The sequence below is a fragment of the Alligator mississippiensis genome, chromosome 5 (genome assembly GCF_030867095.1).
Source record: "Alligator mississippiensis isolate rAllMis1 chromosome 5, rAllMis1, whole genome shotgun sequence".
Taxonomy (NCBI): Eukaryota; Metazoa; Chordata; order Crocodylia; family Alligatoridae; genus Alligator; species Alligator mississippiensis.
Genome location: NC_081828.1, coordinates 55073865 through 55099320, shown reverse-complemented (window position 1 = coordinate 55099320; position 25456 = coordinate 55073865). Strand labels below are relative to the sequence as shown.

The 25456-nt window shown below is 39.6% G+C and overlaps 1 protein-coding gene across 7 annotated transcripts in view; it reads right to left on the bottom strand.

Moving 5' to 3' along the window:
* Positions 1-25456, bottom strand: part of C5H1orf21 (chromosome 5 C1orf21 homolog) — a 238402-nt gene that overhangs the window by 94703 nt on the left and 118243 nt on the right. For all 7 annotated transcript variants that reach the window (XM_059728392.1, XM_059728388.1, XM_019500305.2 and 4 more), the window contains one exon: positions 23114-23205. In XM_059728392.1, the coding sequence (XP_059584375.1) occupies positions 23114-23205 (92 nt within the window). The remainder of the gene's footprint in view (positions 1-23113; positions 23206-25456) is intronic.

Here is a 25456-nt window from a genome sequence, read left to right as displayed (position 1 = left end):
CAGCAATCACCCTAAACATGCCAAAAAAGCTGTGATTTACAGCCAAGCTCTCTGACACCACCAAATCTGCACTGAGAATACCCACAATCATCACCTCACAAATCTCAAAAGGGCTTTCACCCAACAAGGACACTCCTCCAGAGAGATAGACTGCACTTTTGAAAGAGCCACCTGGGTACCATGTGAAGAATTGCTGCAGTACAAAAAGAAAATCCCCACAAAATGCACACCATTAGTTATGACATACCATCTTTCCCTGGAACCTACACAGAAAATCCTCAAGCAATTGCAACCCATACTAGAAGATGACCAAATTCATAAAGAGATCTTTCTAGAACCACCCATCCTAGCCTTTAAACAAGCACCAAATCTCGCTAACCACATCACCAGAAGCAAGCTTCCTAACCCAAACCCAACCAAACCATACCAAATGGCCAGGACAAGAAATGTAAAACCTGCCAACATCTTCACCAGTCCCACAATAACTTCATCCCATAGCAGAAACATCACCTTCCTTGGATCTTACACCTGCACCTCCAGGAATGTAATATAGTGCACCAATTGCCCTGATGGAAAATGTGTAGAAGAAACCAAATAACAAATGCATACCAGAATGAATGCACACTGAAAATCCATCAAAGACAAACATATCCAATTATCTACAGGTGCCCACTTCTCACAAGACAATCATAGTTTCATAGTAGGTAGGGTCCGAAGGGACCTGAGCAGATCATCAAGTCCGACCCCCTGCCATGGGCAGGAAAGGATTCTGGGGTCAAACAACACTAGCTAGGTGATTATTTAGCCTCCTTTTGAAGACCCCCAGGGTAGGAGCAAGCACCACTTCCTCTGGAAGTTGGTTCCAGATCCTAGCCGCCCTGACTGTGAAGTAGTGCCTCCTGATATCTGGCCTGAATCTACTCTCGGTCAACTTATGGCCATTATTCCTCGTTACTCCCAGTAGTGCTTGGGGGAACAGGGACTCTCCCATTGCCTGCTGGTCCCCCTTGGCCAGTTTGTAGACTGCCACCAGATCCCCTCTCAGCCTTCTCTTGTGGAGGCCGAACAGGTTCAAATCCCATAGCCTCTGCTCTTAGGGCCTGCCCTGCTGTCCCCTGATCATGCGAGTGGCCCTCCTCTGGACCCTCTTGATTCTGTCCACATCCCTCCTGAAGTGTGGCGCCCAGAACAGGACACAGTACTCCAACTGCGGCCTGACCAATGTCATATAGAGGGGGAGGATCACCTCCTCGGACCTGCTCATGATGCATCTGTGGATGCATGACAAGGTGTGGTTGGCCCTACTTATCGCATCCCCACATTGGCGGCCCATGTTCATTTTGGAATCAATAATGACACCAAGATCTTTTTCTGCCTCTGCACTGATGAGAAGGGAGTTCCCCAGCCTGTAGGTATGCTGCTGGTTCTTCCTCCCCAGGTGCAGTGCCTTGCACTTGTCAGTGTTGAATCCCATCCTGTTCTCATCTGCCCACCCCTGTAACCTGTCTAGATCTAGTTGCAGCCTGTCCCTCTCCTCCAGTGTGCCCACTTCTCCCCACATCTTAGTGTCATCTGCAAATTCGAACAAGGTGCTTTTTACCCTCTCATCCAAGTCGCTGATGAAGATGTTGAACAGTGTGGGCCTGAGGACCGAGCCCTGGGGGACCCCACTGCCCGCATCCCTCCAGGTCGAAAAAGACCCAGCCACCACCACTCTCTGGGTGCAGCCTTCCAGCCAATCACTCCTCTATGTTCTCTCAGTTCACATCGGCTAATGGATCCCAGTATGCTAGTAGCTCAGTTGACTACAGTGTTGCACTGGTGGCTCATGTTCATCCTACAATCATAATCCCAAGGTCCCTTTCAGCCATTGTGTTGGCCAGGACATCTGTTCAGCCTGGAGAAGAGAAGACTGAGGGGTGACCTGGTGGCTCTCTATAAGTATACAGGGGTGAATAGCGGGAGCTGGGAGAAAAGCTGTTCACTAGGGCACCCCAGGAGAGGACAGGAGCAATGACCATAAACTGTTAGAGGATGGTTTTAGGTTGGATGTAAGGAAGAGCTTTTTTACAGTAAGGGTGACCAGAATCTGGAGTAGACTTTCCAAGGAGGTGGTGCAGTCTCCAAGCTTGGAAGTCTTCAAGGGGAGACTGGAGAGATATTCCTGCCCAGAGTAAGGGGGTTGGACTCAGTGATCTTTTGAGGTCCCTTCCAGCCCTTGATTTCTATGATTTTATATTCATATGGCTGGTTACTTCTCCCCAGATGAAGCACTCTACATCTATCTTTACTGAACTACATCTAGCTCCGCTCCACCCACCTTTCCAGGCTCAATCCCCCTCAGTGACAACTCTTTTTCAAGTCATGGTGAGCCACCATGGACACATTTCAACTTCCTCTTCACTCCCACAGCTGAGCTGTGCCTTTCATTCCCATTTGCAGTGATTCATGTTTCTTCACCTGCCATAAATGCCTGGTAAACATCACCAAAGAGGGCCCCAAACAGTTCATTTAGAATCCTTCTGTTGCCCCCACCCTCAGCCTGTTGCATAATTAGTGTGACCCCACCATACACGAGGTGGAGCTGGACCAGGTTGCCCTGCACCTCATCTGTACACAATTTTTTGGAGCTTCCCAGGACTTGTGACAAAAACTTGTTCCAGTCATGAGCGAGGGGCTAATTAGCACATGGCTCCTTTGGGGTGGGGGGGGTGGGAAGGGGGGAAGTGTCTAGAGTACACACACATACTGAGCAGTGCTAAGCTGTGGGGTCATCATGGTTTAAAATACTATTGATTCTGCTGTTATCCAGCCCAATGAATTATATTGAAAATCATGAGCCTTTCAGCTTTGGACTAATATGCATAGTTTGTACTATATATAAGTAGGTACAAAAGTACTGCTTAAAAGTGTGATTATGGAATACCTATGCTAAAACTTGCAGCAGTTTCAAAAAAGGCACAATGAATCAATTCTGGATGAACTAAGTCTACTCATAGTGGGTACTCATAGTGATTTGCATATAAACATGTTTATTTCACACTTAGCGTTTACAAATTTGTTCCTTACTTCCATATGCTCAGGGAAAACAAAGTTTGACAATAACGGGCAGCGGAGAATGGGCTTCAGGAGGAAGAAGCTGGGGGGAGACGGGGACAGAGTGTAAGGGGGCTACCTGGTCTCCCAGATTTATTTTCCCTAATGCAGCAGTGGAAGAGGGATAAATTCGAGGCAAACCTCAAATAATTAGATTTTATATCTAGAAAATTATGAACAAATGTGTAAGTTTTCCATATATACAATCTAATTATTGGGGGGGGGTGGTGGTCATCTTATATTTGTGTAAATATGGTATTTACCTTCCACTTTGGTTTTTGGAAATTAATTATTTTTGCTAAAACCTAAATAAAAAGTCAACCCAAGGCACACTCTGAAAATGGAAATTTCAGCCTAAACAGTTAGATTTTGGCAAAGCTCTAAATAACTGAACAAAAATATCTTACAATAGGAAATATTAGGCAACTTAATCTACAAGTGGTTCTTTATTTCTTCTAAGTCATATGAAATCTGAACATGGACACATTTTCCTTCTATTTCTCCATAAGTGAAAGGAATCATTTCAAGAATGACTCCAAAAATTTAAACTAAACTCCAACTAGAGAATAGACCTTATTATATGTTTATTCCAATTTAACAAGTGCTTAGCCAAAGCTCTGGGCATCTTATATAATTAATAAACACAAAGAAAACATAATAATTTATCTGTGAATACTTGTTACCCATCAAAAAAATCTTCCCTTTATTTCACTTAACATTCCCAAGGGCTTCCTGTACACATTAATTAAGAAAAATATAGTGGTTGTGCTTATGAAGTTTCTGCTCTTGTGATAGGCTGTTCTGGGCTGAGAGAGATTCTCCATATGGAATCAGTAATACCTCAAATCAGCAATACCCCTTTCCAGCATCCAGGTCTTTTCATTCATTTAAGTCAGTAAGAGTGGCACTCATTCTGTTTGCCACTGTTTACTGATGGACTGAAAATCTGAAGACACCATGCTGAGACAAGATTATTTATTATTGCTAGCTTACCACTTAGCTTGCTTATATTTTTCCATAGTTCCTACTGCTAGAGCTACTTGGGAAACAGTTTTTCCCAAAGCCTATGGAAGGTTATTTTTCAAGGAAAAAGTTTTCCAACAAATACTGTCCATCATCATATTTAAATGCCAAAAATAATACTTATACTTGCATTTTTATACATTTACAACACTGGATGAACTAGTCCCCACTACATTTCTACAAACAGATAAATGAATACCATTAACCTCATGTTTATTGTAGACGACAAAACAGGTGCAAAGGTAAAAGAGATTTACCTAAGGTCACACAGCAGGGGTGTTAAAGATACAACCTGCAGGCTAGATCTGGCCCAGGAAGCTGGAAATTTGGCAGTGGGTCAACTGGTGGCAGACTTAATCGTTGATGCTTGTCCCATCACCAAATTTTTGGCCCCAAATCCCAGACCCAGAGCATGAAGCCATGTCATCTGGCTCACAGGAATGCCCACGGGACAAAAAAAATGGTGGTAGGATAAGCAGCAACTGCCATGGCTCTTGGAACAGTGTCAATTAACACTGCTGACACTCACCTCAGCACCAAATTTCCAGCCCCATGGGCCAGGTGACATCACTCTGTGCTCTGGATCCAGCTGCAGATAAGTTTGATACCTGTCATACAGCAAGTTAATGGCAGAGCCAAGATTAGAGGTTGACTTTTTGTTTCTCAATACTGTCCTCATTCCAGAGGACACTGCCTATGCAAGTTCCTATACTGCAATTACTACCCTGCTTTTTTCCCTATTCAGCAAATCACTTTGATATTTCCACCCTGCTTACAGCAAACATAGTTAGCTAGTCCTATAATGCAAAAATTCAGGGACTTTTTTACTTTTCTAATGATCTTAAAGATGTCTTGCAGCAGGATCACAAATAGAAGAGTGCATCATGAGTTCACACCAAGTTTCAGGGAGAATTTTATTTGCCAAACGTATCATTCGATAGGTATATTAATTAAAGATAAAAGCAAATTCCTATCATGAGTGAATTGCAGTTAATATAGTTAATGAGCTTCCTCAACAGCAATCCCCAGCCCTCTCTCATTCTCAAAAGAAAAAAAAAGACAGCATCAAACCAGCAGGATTTTCCCATGTGAACACAAATGCCACTTTACCTATCATCTTTTTCCAAATGAGTCTGGGAAGATAAAGCGCCTGTGCACATGTTCCTTCATACAAATATCATACTTTTTTTAATAAGCTACCAAAAAAATGCATCTATGTTGTGGTTTCAACAAATTTCCTTAAAAATAACTTTATTTTCTTCATAGTAAATACTAATATGTGTTTTACAGTTGCCCAACACTTAATCCACATATCATTGTACTTCACCAGCTCAACCTCTGGAGCAGATCCAGCCCATGGGGGTCCCCACGGGTCCAGAAATTTGGTGGCAGAGTAGCAGTGGCAATTAACAGTGCCACCGTTCCCTCACTACCAAACTGTCGAGTCCCACAGGCAGATGACATGGTCCCATGCACCAAACTGGCCCTGTGTGTGGGGCCAGGACCTAATGTGGTATGCAAGGGGCTGGGGTAGTGGTTGTGATCTGACATGTGGGGTCAGGACCATGTGCTGGATTGTGCCTGTATACCAACCTTGCACTGGATTGGGCCCACAGACCAATTCCATGCATGAAATCTGGCCCACAGGCCAACCTCAAAACACTCATTTGGCCTGCAGACCAGAAAGGTTGGGCACTACTGTTCTACAGCTTTTGGAAGACATTATCCAAGCATCAAGTAGACAAGTGAAATGAACACCACATACAATTAACGTAAGAATGTTTTCATATCAAACTACTCCTCTTGAAACAACATTCAGAGGAAACCTTTTTGCTGCCTCTCAATTGTGGGAACTTCATCCTCCTCAACCGTCATTATAAGGAGGGATAGTTACATACACTAACTAACTAAGACCTGTATAGAGAGCACAAGCTTTCGTTGGCTGAAGCTCACTTTATCAGATGCTGTGAATAGATGTGCAGATAGCAGATTATAAGAAGGAGAAAAAAAAACTTAGAATACAAAAAAACAAGGGGGGACATGGGGGGATGGAGGGGTGATACCATTGGCTTAAAAAGGGCATCACAAACATTATTGTTCATTCACTGATAAATCCACTGAGTACTACAGCAACCAAGGTCCATGAGCATTCTTATTCTATGCAATACATATTACTCATTTTGATGCTTAGTTGAATAATTTAGGCTCTTCTCCTGCAACTCTTACTGCTGCAAGTAATCTTAATTCTTACACTTACTATAGTAAAATTTCTACAAAAGTACTGTTAAAAGTTTTATAATAAAGAGCTTGAGGGTATTCAGAGAAAAAAAACAACACTTAAAACAATTCAGGATAGGGAAAAATCTTTCATATGAAGGGATATTGAAAAGACTGGGATTGTTTACCTGAGAAAGGAAGTTTCATAAATGCATAAAACAAAATAATTGTACAGATCAACAAGGTCAAGAGCTTTTGTTTTCCACTCTGCATGATACAAAAACAAAGGGACATTCCATGACATAGGAAGGTGGCAAATTCAAATCTGAAAAGGGGAAATAACTTTCACATGCTGTGGAGCTCACTATCAAAACGTATAGTTAAGACCAAGAATTTAGCAAGTTTTAAAGGAAGAAGAACGTATGGCTGAAAGCGATCTTCTGGGTCAGCAAGTACAGTCCCCTGCAATAGCAGACAGCAGTAGCACCTAATCCCTTTCATAAATTGGTCAAGATCCATCTTTAAAAATTACTAGATTTTGCTGCCATTAATATAGTGGCAGAAGGAAGGGCTGCTCCAGAGCCTCAATTTACTAATAGTGAGAAACTTTATTTTAAATCTTTGACCTGAATGAATGCATTTATTCCGCTTCACTTTTATGATAACGTTGCCTTTTAGCTTATATATTTCTTCACTGGTATTTATCTTCAGCTCCTTAAAGAGAACAGTCTGAGGTCTTCTCAGACTGTATTAAACTAAATAAACTAAGCCCTTTTGGATTTTCCTTCTAAAATAAGATCTCCATTCCCCAAAGTCTTATTTCTAACTATTAGGGATTAGGGTAACACATTCATAAGGAACAGATAATCCCACATATGCCCGTTGTCAGGCTCCTTGCACTTTACTATGAAGCATCTGGTGCTGGCAACCATCAGAGACAGGATACTGGACTAGATAACGCTAGACATTCTAATACAGTAGGGCAACTTCTATGTAACTAATCAAGAAGTTATCATCAACTGAAATTATCAAATAGGCCAAAAAAGTAGCAGTGGTAAAGAGCAGCTTTCAGAGATATTTTGTTTTAAAGCATCTTTATTTTGCAAGCTAATGAACTACTTAATCTTTCATCATACAGATTTAATGCTGCTAGGGAAGGCTCTGCTTTACTTTATAGTCTTGCTGAATGAAACCCTTACTTTTTCCAAGAGGTTACCAGCAGGACATGTGTCATGTATGTACCTGTGCTGTACTGCCTTGCTCCCGGAAAGGACAGCTTTAATAGGGGCAGAGAGAGCCTGAGGGGTGCTGTGGATTGAGGTCTTGGGTAGCTTCCTCTATACTCTCTCTGCCTCCCACCAGCTTTTCCCATCCTTTCCATTCCTTTTTTTTCTGCTCTTCCACCTCCATTTGCCCCCACTAGCAACTAGAACTGTCCTCTGTGTACAATGACAGTCACTGATGACTATTGGAAGAATTGCAGGTTCTGTGTATAACTCAGCAAAATTCATAGAGATGAGATCCAACTGAAAGGCAGGTGATACAGAGGTGTGAGATATTTGACACCTGGCAAATCACAGTACAAGTAATGTTCTTCATGCACCACAGGAAAAAAAATCATTGAAAACCAATGAATAACATTTGCAAATGTCATCATCTTCACACACATACACTCCAGCCTAAGTCTGGATGATCCCTCCCTTTAGAATTGGTAATGGGTATGAGACTCTACTCATATCTATCAAGCTTCTAGGTAAATTGCTTCCACACAGACCTTTTACATACAGTCTTAAAAATATGTAACAGGCGTATTCATGAAAGTGACACTGCTGCAGGAGACATAATATACTTATAAGAACAGAAAACATGATTCAGATAAAAGGCAACCAATGCCATGCCACTACATCCTTTGCTTAGCAATGTGGTCTAAGGTTTGGAGTACTGGGGAGTGTAAATGTGCAACCTGCAGATGATTTTACTGAGTATTTACAGGCCAACTTATTTAGTTTAACTTTGAAAGAACCAGTCATATAAGTTCCTAAGGAAAATTGTTTTGCAGGTAAAAGAGGATGATGCCTTCAACAAGTCAAAACAAAGTTGAACTGACAAGTCCCAAAGCCTGCACTTTGCATAAGAAGAATGTGCCTGAAAGCGAAGGAAAAAAAACCCTCTTGATTCTGACAATTTCCAGTTATACTAGTAGATTAACAAACTGTTCCAAACTATAAATTGGCATGTTGCATTGATCTGTGCCCAGATAATTTTAATTTTCCAGGTGCAACATTACATTCTAATCCACACAAACACACTCACAGGTAGATCATTACAGCTGCAAAATTAGGTACTCACAGGCTGAAGAAGTGAAGTTTGCTCACACAACTTTAACTTTACCTCTACATGCGTATGCATTAAGAACTAATGTAATCCATATGCCAACAGGCAAATAAATACTGTTTCATGATCAATACACCCATTTTTCTACAAGGCTAAGCACAGACAGTCAAAAAGCTGGAGGCTGAATTGATTCAAGCTTCACAGCTTAGTCTAACTTGCATAGATTGAACCGATAAGCAAGTGAACAGACATTTGCTTCTGATTCTAGAAATGCAGCCACATGCTTGAGGTAGCTGAGGCCAAAGGCTGGGGAGGGGCACTAAAGCATGCTTCCTTACTCAGCTGTAGCTTGGGCCAAGGCCAGCTCTCCCACCCTGCATTCGGGGGAGGGAGGAGGGGAGAGGTGCAGGGGGGAGTGTTTGCAGGGAAGGTGCAAAGCATCATGGGATGCTGTGGAACTATGAGTTAACTTGAATCTGGAGGGGATCTGGGACAGAAGTTCAATAAACCAATTTAACCTAAAACAGTGAAGTCTAATACTGCATCCATCCAGGCTTATCTTGAACTGGTTTCAGTCATTTTGAAAGAGGTTTATGCGCACTGAACTTTTATTGTGTTACAGATTTGAACTGGTTTCTGATCATGTATACCAGTTTATGTATAATTCCTGTCCTTAGCCCATGTGCCTCAGCAGTACAAGTCCTAGCCCATCTGAAAGCAAGTTCAGACAGAGTCCTAGACCAGTGGTTCTCAACCTTTTTTGCACCAGTACCCATTTATAAACATCAATGGCCAATCTGTACCCAGTGTCCCTCACTCCTGATCCACTTCCCCTGGGGTAGGGGGTGGGTATGTGGGGCACTGGGGCACCCCAAGCAGCCCCTTGCAGGCTAGAAGTAAGACAGCCTGCAAGGAAAAAGCCAGTTTCCTACATGTTTCTCCTTTAAAGGAGAATCTATTTTTAAAGTTTGTTGATCCATTTTTACAGTTTGTTCATAACTATTTCATATATTCTTGTGACCCATGGGTTGAGAAACGCTGTCCTAGACTGTCCCTGCAATGTTTTACAATGGCATGAGGATCAAGGGGAGGCTACTGCCATCAGAGCTCTGATTCAGAAAGGTGTCTCTTTTCAGGACAGTGTTTCAGCATGCACTAAACAGTAAGCATGGGCTGAAGCCCTGCTGAAGTCAATGGAATTTGTATGCATGGGTGCCAAGTGTGTGGGGGCCTAAGGGCCCTGGCTCCCTTAGGAAAGAGGATTGTCACCTGAAATTCATAAAACTTTCCACACAAAAAGTTGGTGCCTATGGTTGCATATATTTAAGCAGACACTGATAAACCCCACATGCATTCTGTACTTGAACAGGAGGAAATGACTGAAACAAGGTCACCAGAAACCTTCCATTTTTCCAGGTAAACCGATGCCATGACTCTACTTTTAAAAACATCATGTATGTGGAAGACTTTTTCTCTTCTATTATTCCCAAATAATGGTATTCAATTATATAATTAATATTAACCAGAGAACAAGGGAGGTAACTTGGCCTACCCACTGTCCTAAGTGGGTTTCCCCCTATGAGAGCAGGCAGGAAGAGCCCAGGATGTATTTTGGTGTGCAAGAAATAATGGGGAAACCAGGAATCACATCAAAGGGCAGGAGGAAAACAGCCAGGAGAGAGGGGCCTGACTCAGCCAGCAGCTGCAGTGCTGTTATTCCAGCACAGTAACAGCAGGGTTTGCTGCTAACACTTTACTTCTGTGACTACAGCTGGAGTCATATTCTTTTGCTGGTGACTTTGGATTATTTCAGGAATTTCTGCATGTATTTATTCCTGTCCATTCTTGTCTGCACTCCTGTTTCAGCAGAATTTAAAAAAATGCCTATCATGCAACTCACTGAAAAGCTGGTGTATGCATGTTGTGATTGGAAATGGAAACAAATCAGTGATACCAACTTTCCTGGTTCTACTGCAAGTCTCTCAATATTTGGAGTTTTTCTTAAAACTTGAAAACAATTCTCTATTGGGGCTCCAACATTAGACTGCAAATAAAGAGACATCCTCAAATTATTATTTTATTTAGATTAGACTGTTTTTGGGAGGGATTTTTTTTTTATGTGTGGGGTTAGTAACACTGGAACATGCATTTGTTTATTGCAAAATGTGCAGCAGGAGGAATGTCTATCCTCCCTGCCCACAAGTCATTTTATAAAAACTATATGAACATACAGCTGTGTGTAATACTTAAGGCCTTGTTCAGCACATACAGAAAGTACATACCTAATCCTACTGAAGTAAATGAAAAATATTTGCATGCTTAGTTTGTCACTTACTGAACTATAAAGTCCAAACTTTCAGGGATAATAGCTAGTGAGCCAGACAAAAATTTGGATCCTATTAATTTTAATAGCATGGCTCAGTTTTTCTAATAGTTACACATGAAGAAAATGCACATTTACTTTAATACCATATTTACTCAAATCTAAGTCAACCCTGAATTTAAGATGACACCCCATAATTAATCTCTATACAGGTAAAATGTATAATTTTAAAACAAATTTTCCAGGTATAGAATCTAATTATTGGAGAGTTGTCTTAAATTTGTCCCCCCTTCTATTAGTACTGCAGAGAAAACAGTGGCTGGCAGGGGTCAGGTGGCCCCCTTGCCTTCTGCCCCCCACTACTCCCCACCTCCAGCCTTCCTGCCTCCCTGCCCTCAGTCTCTGCCCACCCCCACTAGAGTCTCTACCCCTTCTCTCCCCAGTTCCCTGCAGTCTCTCGTGCTTCCCCCCTATACCAGCTTCCCTCAGTCTCTGCCTCTTTCCCTTCTCCCCCTCTCTCCTCCCCCTTGTTATCAGATGCTGCTTAGCTCTGTTCCCTCCTGGAGCACAGCATGTGAAAGCATAGCCCTTGCTGGGCCATGCAGCAGTGGCAGCGCTGCTAATTGGTCACGAGTTTCCCTGTACTCTGTGCCTGGGAGGGAATCCAGCCTCAGCCAGAGCTGAACTGTGTCTGACAGTAAGCAGGGGGCAGAGAGGAGAAGGGGCAGAAGCTGCAGTGGGCAAGTGAAGGTTGGGCAGGGGAGATGGGACAGGAGGCTGCTCTGGATCTGATTCTGGCCCTGACCCAGGCTCAGGGTCAGAGTCAGAGCTGCAGCAGCCACCTGCCCCTTGCTCCCCTCCTTTATGCACAAATTTAAGATGGGTTTTCCCCCCCATGCTGATAGGGTGGAAAATCCTCGTCTTAGATTTGAGTTAATATGGTATATAGCAGTCAGACAGATAAGTTCATAATGTACATATTCAAGCAGAGATTGCACATGCACACATAACTATACAGGGTACACAAACAGGTCATTCCAACTTGGATGTACATTAAAAAACTTTTGCCTAAAAGGTAGGGACACTTGGACCACTCATACCTGTTTGAAAACATTATAGCATGGATTTACATAACAAGACAGTGGTAACATCTATTCTTTTAGAAAATAAACCATGATTATAAAATGGAGTTTACCCACTGGATTGTATCAATCAGGTATAAGAATCAGCTGCCAGTCATTCTACATTAACAGATGGCATTGAAAGTAGTAATGTTGAAGAGACATTAAATTTAGTTTCAAATTTTGACATCTCATAATAGTAGGAGTGTTCTGATGTGATCTGACATATTTCAGTCAGAATGCAACAATGTTTAAAGCTCACACAATTTATTCTTGAGGTGGGATTTATGGAAACTCTTGCTTTGCAAAACTAATTCTAAAAGTGACTGACAGTGAAAGAGTTATTGAACCAGGTCCTCAAGTGGACTGCAATGGAGTTATGTGGTTTATACCATGTGAGGATTAAAAAATGGTACTTAGTGTCCTGTGCATTATTGCTCACTATTGACAGTGACCTTGTAAATGAGGCTCTTTTCCTGTTTCACAAATGGCTCTTTGTTCTCTCTGCCTCTCAGAGGCCTTAGCTTTTCCAGAGAGAAAACTGGGTGAAACCACGGATACAAACATTCATTAAAAAAAAAAAAAAAAGGGGAAAGCCTGCCCCCCACAGAAAGCAATTAGTGTCCAGAAGTAAACTAAATGCCTCTCCACTAAGTGTTTAAACAGTACTTGGAAAAGCTCTGGCTGGCCCTGAAAATGCTCCCTTCTTAGAATGATACACAAGAGCTAAGTGTGGGCAAACCTGCCCTGACAGCAGTAACATTCTCTGTAGAAGCTGCTTAATGGAACTGACATTTTGGACACCCAGTCTATTTGGTCTTAGAAAAAATGAACACTTTACAAAGTCATCGTATTTCACAACAACAAAAGTAGAATAAATAAAGGCAGTTAAAGGTTTTACCTGAAAATTATTTCTTCATTTTTTTCTCCTGGATAAAAGACTAATCTGAAACTAAGTGAACTAAGACGGTGAAAGTGCTAAATGTATAACAATCCATCATTAACTGTAACTTCTTTAAATGGTTTATTTTACAAATTTTAAATAGACACGGCAATAAACATGGCATACGAGCAGTGGAAAATAAAGGCACTTAAATCATAGGTACATAAGCACAGACATGACTTTGACCCAATAGGACCAAAGTACATTTTATAGCCTTAACTACTTTAACTAAGAAATGTTGGCAGATGCATAACTACATGTGGTTGCTGCATATCTCTATAAAAGTGTGCATAAAGGCCACAAGAAGAATACAACTAAGTGTTTTTTGTTTTTTTTAACATTTCCTCCTTTAAAAATTAGTGCAGTTTTAGTCAAGAAGAAACATGAACATAAGCTGTAAACAGATCAACAATGCTTTGCAAAATGCAAATTTTTCCATAGTGAAGTTTGAAGCCTAAAATTGATACTAATTTAAACCAAGTTATGTGTGTCACAAATATACATTTGTTGTCATATCCAGATATATTTTCTGGCTTGTCAAAACATTCAGTAATATCATTAATTTATTCTGCTTTACATGCTAGTCAAGTAAAGAGAACTGGACACTTCCCTTACCTAAAATTGGTTTTATTGGAATTGAGAGTGGGGAAAAGAATATTAATACTTAATGTAATAATTTACTTTGATATATAAATAACATGCAATGACCCATGACTGAAATGAGTTAAACTGACATAAGCTCATTAAAAGAAACCATCTTTTAAAAGAGCATCACAGCAATGCTCTATTGCACAATGTGTTTAAAACAGACACCCACAAAAGTATCTTTTGTCTGCATTTTAGTTCAGCTCCAAGTGCATTTTGTTTAAAAACAAGCTTAAAAGAATATATTTATAAATAATTGGAAATTCTCTACTACTTCCTCATCTAATACAGCTGTAAATGGTCTAGCAACAATTCAAAGTCCCCAAATTAGACAAACTGGCCTGAAAATCTCGCGCGTTATATTTTTCATCCCCACGTGAAAACCTGAAGTCAAAAAAGGAGTGGATGTGAAGGACACCAACCCAAGGTCTGTACCAAGGAGAATGACAAGAAAAAAAAAAATCTATCTACTATATTGCTGTGCATTTCCAAGAAGATCATTTTGGGCATGACAATGTAGTCTATAACAGTAGTTTTCAACCTTTTTTCATTTGCAGACTTATTTGGAAATTTCAAATGAAGGTGCAGACCCCTTTGAATTGTAAGTGTGGGTATTCATATACTTTTGATTGACCATAGTCATGTTTCATGGACCCCTTAGACAGTCTGTAGACCCCCAGGGACCATGGGTCTACAGACTATGGGTTGATAACCACTGGTCTACAGCAAAAATGTCTATAACTGATAGCTGAATTTACTTAAGTTGCTTCTATTTTCTTCTTTTCCCCAAATGTGTTATTTAAATGAACCCCTAAAACCTTGAACATAATAGAGAAATCTTCCCCTTTGTGAGAGCAGGCTTGAGAAACAGATGATGAGAAGGAGAGCTGGATGATGAAAAACCTATGCAGCAAATGAACGTTATCAAATGGGGCCCTACATTACATGATGTATTGTCTAATATGTATAGATATACACCACTATCTTTTGCTACACTGAATGGTCACCATCCTCAAAACACACTCATTTCTACATGGTACCCTCTAACAGCCACTTTACCATCTATATGAGCCTTACTCCTACATTTAAGGCAGAAAAATCTATACCAGAGAAATGCATTAGTAGAACTTGTAGTGACATGGTTGGACTGGCATAAGCTAAAAGGATGCCATGTGTTCTCTTCAGGCATCCCACTTCAGGACCTCCTAGTATACCGATGATCATGCATAGCACTGCCTTTAAATGCCACAGGACCTTTGGATTGTCATACCTGTATTGCCCAGCATAGTCCACCTGCCAAATGCATATGTCATATGCCTGTGGTACATAGCACTTTCATTACCTAGTCTGCTCTAATATGGCTTCAAATGGTTCTGCCCTGAAAAGACTATGTTCTTGCACTTGCCAATGCCATTCTATGGGCATCACTAATTCTTGCTGGAGCTGTGCCCGGACAGACTCTAAGGTAGTGATTCTCAACCAGGGTATCATGGCACCCTGGGATGCCCCGAGATCCTTTCAAGGGTGCCACACAATATTAGCACTGTTAGGTGTGCAAACATGACTCAGAACATAAACCTTGAGATTTCAAAAAGGAATCCATAGTGTTAAAAACATTTTGACCTGCTGTGATCTTTCTGAGTTCTTTGCAACATAAACAAATTGTTCTATTATTTCTCCACAGACAAAAAGTAAGTAAAAATTAAGAGCTGAGGGGTGCTTTGAGTCTAACCAGGAGTCCCTCAAGTTTATTCAGGGGTACCCTGACTCTAAAAAGGTTGCAAATCATTTCTCTAAAGTCTGGTGGTCCAGTACATAATAGTGCAAGGTCTCGTCACCTGTATAAGGAAGTAAGGAGTTTGACTTTGTGATCTTCATTTGTTTTTTCATATTTTAAAATTTGATTCCCAAGCTGCTTATTTTGCCTTGTGCTGTAGCTGAACAAAGGATTTCTCCCATCCCACAGTTCTTTCTACAACCCCAAGATAGGAGTGGTCCAGGGGCAAACCATCCCTCCAGCAAGGGATGCCATGAAGCTCAATGCCTCTCCTTCTACCTGCAGTCACAGAATCCTACAGCCTGAGGGTCTGGGTGATAGAGCATGTGGTAAAATTGGGAGGCTTTACCTTGGAGGGAAATAGTTTGCTTAGCAGAAATTCTGTTTTCTTTTTCAGATCTCAGGAATATGCCACATGCCATTAAGACAGTGCTTTAGTGCTTTGTTGCACTGGGGGTTTTAAATCTGTAAACTGAGGATGGTGAGAGTAGGGTGCAAGGCAGGGCAGAGAGCAGCCACAACCTATATGAAGCCATGTTAGGTACATAAACCAGAATTCTGATCTTTTGAAACTAATCACTAAAGCAGGAACACTGAGAACGCACTCTGAGGACCAAATAATGTAGTGCAATTGTTACTGTCAACGTTTGCAAGCAAATGAGGCATCCAAGGGCCAAAAACAACATGAACACCTGGCTGCTGGTGGTTGTAATTTTCTGTGTGGACAAAGAATGTGTGCATCATAGGGTCAACACAGCACACCAGCATTTTTCGTGGCAGGCAAAGCAAAAAAGTCTCCTTCAGTTCAAATAAGAGAAGGCTCTGGTTTGTAAATGAAAGTTACTCACTTCTACAGTATGTCTAATGTTTTTCTGTAACATACCATGACTGTAAAGTTAAAAAAAATGCAGTAAGAAAGTTAACTCTCAAATCTTAGTATAGCAATACTTAGTATTTATAGAATACTTGCATTTATTAGTGCTTAACCAGCACACTTTAATTTATACCTTTGTACTTCAAAATGGTGATAAACAAATAAACAACCTACACCCCTGATAAACAAATAGAAATTTGCGGTATTTCTTAAAACAGTAATCATCAATGCCTTCAGCCAGTGAGCACCATTAAAAAATACCAACATTAACTGTACTGTGGTGTTTGACTTTGCAGACCTGTTTTCAACATTTCCTATTTCCAGAAAGCAAAAAAAGAACCCCCCCCTCCCCCTCAAATACAACAATAAAGTTAAACGAAGTGACTGGTATCTTATCAAAGCAATATCCAATGCAAATAATTAAATTAAATTCCCTGTAAGCATAAATTATAAATATAAATTATTTAATAATACAGAAACATAAATATCAATATCTTTATATTACATTTGCATATAATATACAAACTATGTTTATATAATTAACATTTAGAAAATTTAACATTATGTGCTTATCAACATTTTAATAGTTACCTTAAGTGACATTGTTTTCTTCTATTATTTTTATTTTTAATGCAATTTAGCCCTTTGCTTGATAATATTTATTTTTAACATAGCCACTGATAAGACTAATGATAAAGTAGAGAACAATGAAAATGTTCCAAACTATTAAGTATGAATTACATTTGATTTTGCAGATCCAACTGAGAATGAAATATGGTCTAATAAGTTCAAAATATAACTTAGAAAGAATAGCATTTGTCTGGATGATATAGTACATTTTCAAATAACTGCAGGGGAAACTACTAAATACTGAAAGAAATCTTATTTTGTTCCCTCATGAAAGTCCGAGTGAGACCAGCAAGAAAAAGATGTGGAGACAACTGTCTTTCAATTTTCTCCAAATTCCACTGTGAATTTGTCCCAGCCTTCACCTGTAACTTTCCTGCTTAGTCTGAGATCGAGCTTTCCTCAAGTCAAGATGGATGGTTATGCCATTTTTATGATAGGCTTGGATGATAGCGTGTACTAATTCCAGCAAACATTCCTTAGTAGCAATAAATATAGCAAGCATAGATTTCTGCAAGCAGAAGTTACAAAGAAAGAAAATCCAAGTAACAAAGCACACAAATTATTGAATTAAACTACTCACTACAAACAAATGCTTCTATAAACATTTTCGGTTTTCAGAAGAATCAGCAATGTAACACGCAGCTTCAAATAAAAAGCAACTTAGCTTATTAAGTTTGGGAAAACAATGCTAAGATACATGAATAGAGAACACCTTATTTTACCTTTCTCAGTAGTGAACTGCACAATGGAATGCCATTAGCACTCCATGAGTATGTAAATGACAACAATTAAATTAGTCCTATTATGAATGTTAAATAGGCTGTTATGATTGTACTTTTGTACATCTAATATGATGTTGTCAAGATAAACAATGAGCTCTTTCTAAAGTGGAGATTAATGGGTCTTTAGAACTGGCAAATTATGTTATTTATTCCAGTCATACCTGCCCATAGATAGACATGTCTTTGGCAAAGACTTTGTTAGGCTTTTAAAATTTTAACACGTCCTGATTTTATCTTTCCAACCATGCTTTTTTAAAGTAAAGATGAATTGTTACATTACACATGCTAGTTGGCCACTACTTGCTTTTGCTTTTAGCTAGACCCATTAGCTGAGTGAGAATCTGAACAGCATAGCAACTGATACAATTATTTCCATTTGGGATTACAACTGGTATAAAAACGTTCAACCCTCTGTCATAAGGAATTAATTTAATAAATGAATAATTCACAAAAGAATTTAACAGGCAAGTGAATTAACTGAGCTTATAAAAAGATTAATTCATTCAGTGACAGGTAAATGACATTATTGGCCAGATTTTAAGTTTGGTGCAAACTTCTAGCATAGCTCAATTGCATATATGTACAAATCAAATGCCTTAATGTACAAACAGTCACTTTAGGGGCTTAGCTGGCTAGTATGCATACCTATATTATACTTACACAAATTTATGCATAAACTGCATCTTCACAGTAAGAATCAGGCCCATATCCTAGCAGTGGGTTCATGGACAAGTTCTCAGTGAGAATTCACTTCCACCACTCACTCTCATATTGCTAGATTCAAAGTGCATATAGGAATCCTGCACAGCTCACCCTTTTCAGTAGGTTACAAATGTACTGCAGTTTGAGGAGGTTTGGTTAATGGAGCACCTACCTCAAGATTCTCCCACTAAGTACAGCAGGTCTCATTTTCTGTTATGGAGGAGATATACAGCCAGGTTGTCTGGGAAAAGGAAGAGATAGGAATCTAACACAACCTCTGGGTTACAGGCCTGAGTGATGGGAAAGGTTGGTAGTGTTCTCAACGGTAACAAAAATGAAGGTGGGTGAGGAAGGTTTAGGAATAAAAGTGAGGATTTCAAGTTTAGCCAGATTAAGTTTAATATAATAGCAAGTAACACATGGGAAGATGTCAAAGAGAGAGATCAAGATGTAGGACTGAAGATGACTGATCAGGGATTGAGAGGTAGATCTGTAAATCAGAAGTATCCAAAGAGGGTAACTACAGGCCTATGAGACAGGGACATGAAATGGGGTCTGAAAGGACAATTCAGCTGAGAAAGGAGGTACATAACACTTGCAGCGCATGTTAGGGGAGACGAGGAGACTGCAGGGATGATCAGGGTAAGAAGATGAATTAGGGTGACATCCACAAAAGAGAAATGCTAGCAAAGGACAATAAAACAAATCTCAACTGGTTTTAATAAAATGTTAGGATTGCTTCAAATCTATTAGATAAGTGAACTCTCCATTAGTCCCATAAGGCTCAAGCTTTGCCTGAAACAAGGTTTCCATTTCCACTAAGTACAGACATTTGTGGAGGTTAATTCGGGTTCAAAATAGCCACCCAATTTAACTTAGCTTGTCCCGGTGCCGACATTACACTTACAGACCCAGTCTCTGTGACCAGCAATCAGTCTTAACCTGTAACTGTACAGAAGTTCCCTGCATGCAAACCGGTCTAAAAACAGCAGAACCCAGTTTAAGATAAATCTGGATCTATGTAGTAAGTATCAAACTTGTTCAATTTAGGTTAAACCAATGCACGGAACTTCTGTACATGTTCCAAGCGCAGCCCTGGGGCTGGGAAAACCCAGCCACTGGCCCCACTCCCAGGGCTGCTCTTTTCACCCCTGTCACCCATCCCCTCCCTCGCACTGGGCTATTTTTGCCCCCCCTGCGCACTGGGCTTGTTTGCTTTTCCTGCCTCTCGTCCCTGACCAGAGAGCCCTCTCAAACTGTATCCCACAAGCCACTCTAGGTGCAGCCACTTTTATCAGCATTCGCTGCTGTTGGAGCCAACAAGTAAATCCTGTGGGGGAAGGGGTGGGAGGGATGGGAGTATAGGTTTGCTGGGGGGGAGGGGGGAGGAACCCCACCTCACCCCACCCATAGGTGATGCCTGCCCCCCCCTCTAGCCCCCTCATCCTTACTTACCTGTCCAACAGCCATTTTGAATCAATTTAACCTTCCCCTAATGCCCCCGAATGTCTGTACTTAGCCCTTATGTCAGCTTTTGAAGCTTATTTATAACTTTGCTTTTACACAAGTGATTTTATAGTGGTCAGCACACAGTAATAGTATATGTGCCCTGAAAGTCTGTTCAGTCAAATTTTGTTCCCCAATGAAGTTTTGAGTTCCAGTTGACTAATGAGACTGCTTGCAAGAGAATTGTCAGGGCATGCATCTGTTTTACTCTGATTCTCTTTTTTTAGCTAAGGTTACTGTAACTGAAACACGGACCTGATCATTGAAATAAACATCTGGATGGTCCACAGGCTCAGGGTATAAACTTAGAACCAGTCAACGTTTGGCACCACCTCTATCTACCTGGAGAGCCTTTTACTTTTCTATGACTGGAGATCACAACACAATGGGACACAAAGGTAGCATTTCAAAGAAAATAAATGACGAGGAAGGGCAAAGTAGGAGATTTTAAGGGAAACTTGAGATGCATTTAAAAAGTAAAAGAGCTTGATAAACTAGGACAACTCCCAATATTAACACTATTATGACACCAAAAAAATTAGATGATAACTGACAATAGGTAACTCAAAAGCAGAATCACTTAAATTGAATTAATATAGAATCAGTTATGTAACCCAGGATAACTGAAAAATACAACTGAGCTCAAGCTACACACCTTCATTTGAGAGGGAAGTAGATTTGGGAATCGTAGTAGAACAGCTCAAATGTGGGATTAAGAAACAAGAAACACCACGGCTTGATGATCACCCCCATGACCTTTTCTTGCTCCTAGAATTTCTGATCTTTAGAAATATCTGATGAAAAGTCAGGATTTTGTAATTTACTGGCAACTTTACAAGGATTAGGAGAACTAAAGCCTGATTGATAGTTGTCTTAATCCATTTTCTAAACTATGAATTTAACATGTTTACTACAGGGAAAGCAGTTTAGTAAAACCTTCTTTAGAAATAAAAAATGTCAATGATTTGACTATTTCCTGGATTAACAAACTGAGTACATTTACAGATGTCATCTTTCTTTAGTGGACTAAGATGGAAAACATTTAAAAGATTGTTTTTTGAATATGAAACCTTTTTTTTCTATTTTCTTTTTAAAAATTTCTTTCAAGTATAAAACATCGTTTCTGATTAAAGACCTCCAACATCTTTTGGAGGTTCCTATAAAATAAGAAGCAATAACACTCCCTCACCCCTGTATTTAAAACTCATTTTTCAAAATAACTGCCATCCCTCACAAAAACAACCCATCAAAACAATATACACACCCCGAAGCATCTTTCCTCAAAGATGTTTCTTAATAAGCATGACCATTAAAAGAAATAGATATTGCAACAAGAAAGAACACACTAAACAAAGTTTAAAATATCTCTGACTAGTTTTTAAATGCAACACACTTGACCCAGACATTTAAAAGTAACTCAAGCTGTTCCAAATTCTTCCCAGTTGTCATTCATATGAAATTCTGCTTTCTTGAGTTTTGCTAGCTCAGTGCTGGAATCCAGTTTAGAAGGAAAGTCCCTTGAATCTTTCAGTTTTATTCAATCAAAGCCAGGTATCAGTTCTCAAATGTTCAATTTGCCAATAAAAACCCAATAACTCCCAAACTAGAGATAATTCTTGCAGCAGAACTACCTAAAAGTAGCTGAAAAGCAAACAAACATGTTTACATTGGTGATAATGCTGAATATGCCGCAGATTCTGCTAGAAAAGGTGATGTTCTCAGCAACATCTTGCTGCATGCTAAAAGTTGTGCTGTTTAAGGGAGCATCAGCAATTCAAAACTGCACATCTATCTATCTATCTATCTATCTATCTATCTATCTATCTATCTATCTATGGAGTATATGTGTGTGTTTATTTAATATTATATATCCATATCCATATATATATATCCATATCTATCTATCTATCTAGATATATAGGTAGGTATTCTGGAGTAGAGACAATGGAGAAATGATAGTTCTGTGGCCTTCAAGCAGAATATGAATTACCAGGCAGCCTCTACCCGTCAGAAAGCAAACCATGCTATTTACTGTCATAATGCATCTGCAGTGTTGTACTACAAGCTCCAAAATATATGCCTGACAGATGAACGGACGTACTATAGGTGGAGGTGCCTGGAGCTCAATTCTGCAGTTTGTCACCACAAGCAATACAAAAGAGGCAGCTATTCCCAAAAGCCACCCAGTTATGGTGAGGAGCAAATCCATAGCTAATATAAATGGTCACAAATCCATTAACTTCAGCTTGGGATCCTCCCTTCAGTTTTCCAGTTAGAAAAAAGCATCTACCTGAAAAAAAGCTCAGCTGAAGAAATGGGACTATACACATTCAATGTGGCTTATGCAAATTACATTACTGTAAAACTTCTTTGAGCAATTTTACTAGATCACAAAAAAGTGTTATTTTGAGCTTTCAAAAAAGAAAAAAGACTTCTGACAAGTCAGCCTGAAGCAAGTCACCTACATCTGTTTTCTATGCCAAATCAACCAAAGTGAAGTAATAACAACAATAACAACTTTGGTTGATCGTGGTCTCTTTCGGTTTTAGTGGAGCCATTAACAGGTATGCCGACAGAACAAGAGGAAACCTAATTTTAGTTCGTTCTAATTTTAGTTTTATACACGCATAAATTTAAGTAGAATACAGGTTTAATGATAAAATCAGAAAATATTTACCGTGCAAAATTACTTATAAATGATCTGCATGACTTGCATTAAATTACATAACTCTTTCTTTCCCAGGCTTCCTGACTTTACATATATTCAAAATTATGTCTACCTGAAGTGGTTTCTTTAATACCAATACATTTCTACTTTACAAAAAACTCCTTTGGATAGGGACAAAGTTATTATGGCCTGCCCATATGCCTATTTGCAAAGGTGTGAATACAAATACTGTTTGTGTTGCAGCACTTACCCCCAGATCAACTACAAGCTAATTCAAAAAGACAAGCAGGAAAAAAGTAATATTTTGCACCTACTATGCAAGCAATATACAGAAGGGATATATATAGTAGCAACATTTTCAAGAGAATCCCCTTGAGATGTGCAAGCTGTCGTTTGAATGTATGGCACATTGTATATTACAAAAGCATGATCATGTTTATTTCATTAAATGAGTGATGAGTTCAGTCCTTACCAAGTTTTCTTGATTCCTGGCTGCTATTTTCTGATCATCTTCTCCATTTTTCATATATTTGACTTCTTCCACTGGTTTGATCCTGTACTCATCTAAGTATCAAGAAAAAAGAAAGAAAAAAATGTTTTGTAACAGTGCCTTTCAGGAAATAGAGAAAAACAAAACAAAACAAAAAACAAACCCCAGCAGATAACTAAAAAAACCCAACAAACAAAAGCGTTGGTTACTATCAACCAACCCCTAAATAAGATAGATCTGGATTATGTTTGAATTTGCAATTTCCACCTAACGCCCACCATGGAAACAAATCATACAAAAGACAACTTTAGTTAAACAACACAAAGAAAATGGCAATTCATTCTCAGTAGGCTTTGGGATCTGATGCACCAGATGCGTGTCCTGGGCACCAAACCTAGTAACTTTGAAAGCTACATGCAAGGCACATCTCCATTCATGCTCCTCAGAAACTTCAAGCATTGACATTTAAATCTTCAAGCTATTATTGCCATCATGGATCCTCTCTTAGAAAATGGATCTACTGTTGTGGAGGTTTGTAACATACGTGCTCTGTATTTCTGGGAAAATATTGTTTTATACAATTCCAAGCTATGCTCCATGCTTGCACTAAGAAGAAGAGAAAAATGGCCCTTTGTGCATGTATGCATTAACTTCATATCTAAGGTTAACCTCACTTCATTTAAGACCAAATCCCTGACTCTCAAAACAGATAAAAGCATGCGTTTAACTTTCTGTATTTTTAATTCAACTAATTTAAATTAAAGTTTGCTCTGTCCTTCAGAAATGGTTCAATAGCTATCTTCTCCAACAAAGCCCTGAAGCATGACCAACAGATGCAACAAAAGGTGGGCAAGAGCTACTCTTCATGACCTCCCTTATTTCTTTTTTGACACATCCCATTTTAAATTAATTCCACTGCCCTTACATTTTTTCAGTTTGTCCTCTTTAACATTCAAGCAAGTTGTACATGTGCTACTGACTGAGAAGTAAGGCAAGCTGTTTTTTCAAAATGTGATTGGAAATAGCACTACTATATTTTAAATGGGGATAGGAGAAAAAAGTAACACTAACTGCAATTATATGATGAATTCTGGGGGAGGGGCATAGAAAAACATCTTTTTTTCTCTCTTGCAAGTGAAAATTATAGACCAGCAGGGCCAAAAAAAAAAAAAAAAAAAAAATCAAACCTCTTTTGTTATTAATAAACATCAACTACACATTTCCAAGTACAAGCATTAAAAAAAAACAAAAAAACTACAATCTTTCCCAGTACCAGTATCATTATCCAGAACCAGAGGCTCACATTTCATTAATGTCTTCTTACAAACACGTGCTATAATGCAATAAGTAAAGCAAACAGCATTACTTCAAACCTAATGGAACTCCATTGGGGGCCAATACAGAAATTGAGTAGAAGTAATCCTTATCTTCTTCTTACCAGACTTCTGAGACAGTGTCTTGAGTACCTGTATAGCCATTCCTCAGTTGCTACTATGACCCTTTGCCATACTGTCCATGCAGTGAGTGGAATCATCAAAGATGTATCCAAAATTCTATGAACATCAGTACACACCCTGAAATTTACAGAATTCCTAATTGTAGGGAGAGACCAATATTTTACCCCGCATAGACAGAAAAAGTTAAACACAAAATGAAAAGGCATGAAGTACATTGAGGAATAACACGACACAATATGAGCCTAAAAAACAGACTGTACAGACATTTTTTTTTTCTTTAACTTAAGGTACTTTCAAAACGTATATTTCAGGGGTGGCCAAGCTGCAGCTCCAGAGCCACATGCGGCTCTTCAGAAGTTAATATGCATCTCCTTGAATCTTTGCATAAGCACATGGTGACCAGCTTCCATTTGGAATCTTGGGTCACTAGTGACCCAAATCAGCAGCAAAGGAGAAGGGGGAGAGAGTGGTGGTGGCATTCACACCTTGGATTCCCGAGTTGTGTCAATGTAGCGGCTGTGGCAGATATACTGACAAGCCATCACCTCGTAACCAGAGGTGGGCTGTCAGGCCCACAGGAAGCCCTGTGGTTTGGATCCAGCCTAGGGTGCCAAACAAGTTGGAAGCTGGTTACTGTGTGCTTGTGCAAAGACTCAAGGAGACGCATATTAATTTCTGAAGAGCCGCATGTGGCTTTGGAGCTGCAGCTTGGCCACCCTTGGTATATTTAATCTGCTAAGGATAAAAAACAAACTAACCCACAAATAGATCTTCCTGGTTTTATTGCAACTGAAAGAAATGGTAGAAAATTAAGCTACTGATTATATAGAAACTATTCTTTAGGAAATGAAATTAAGCCCCAAAATGG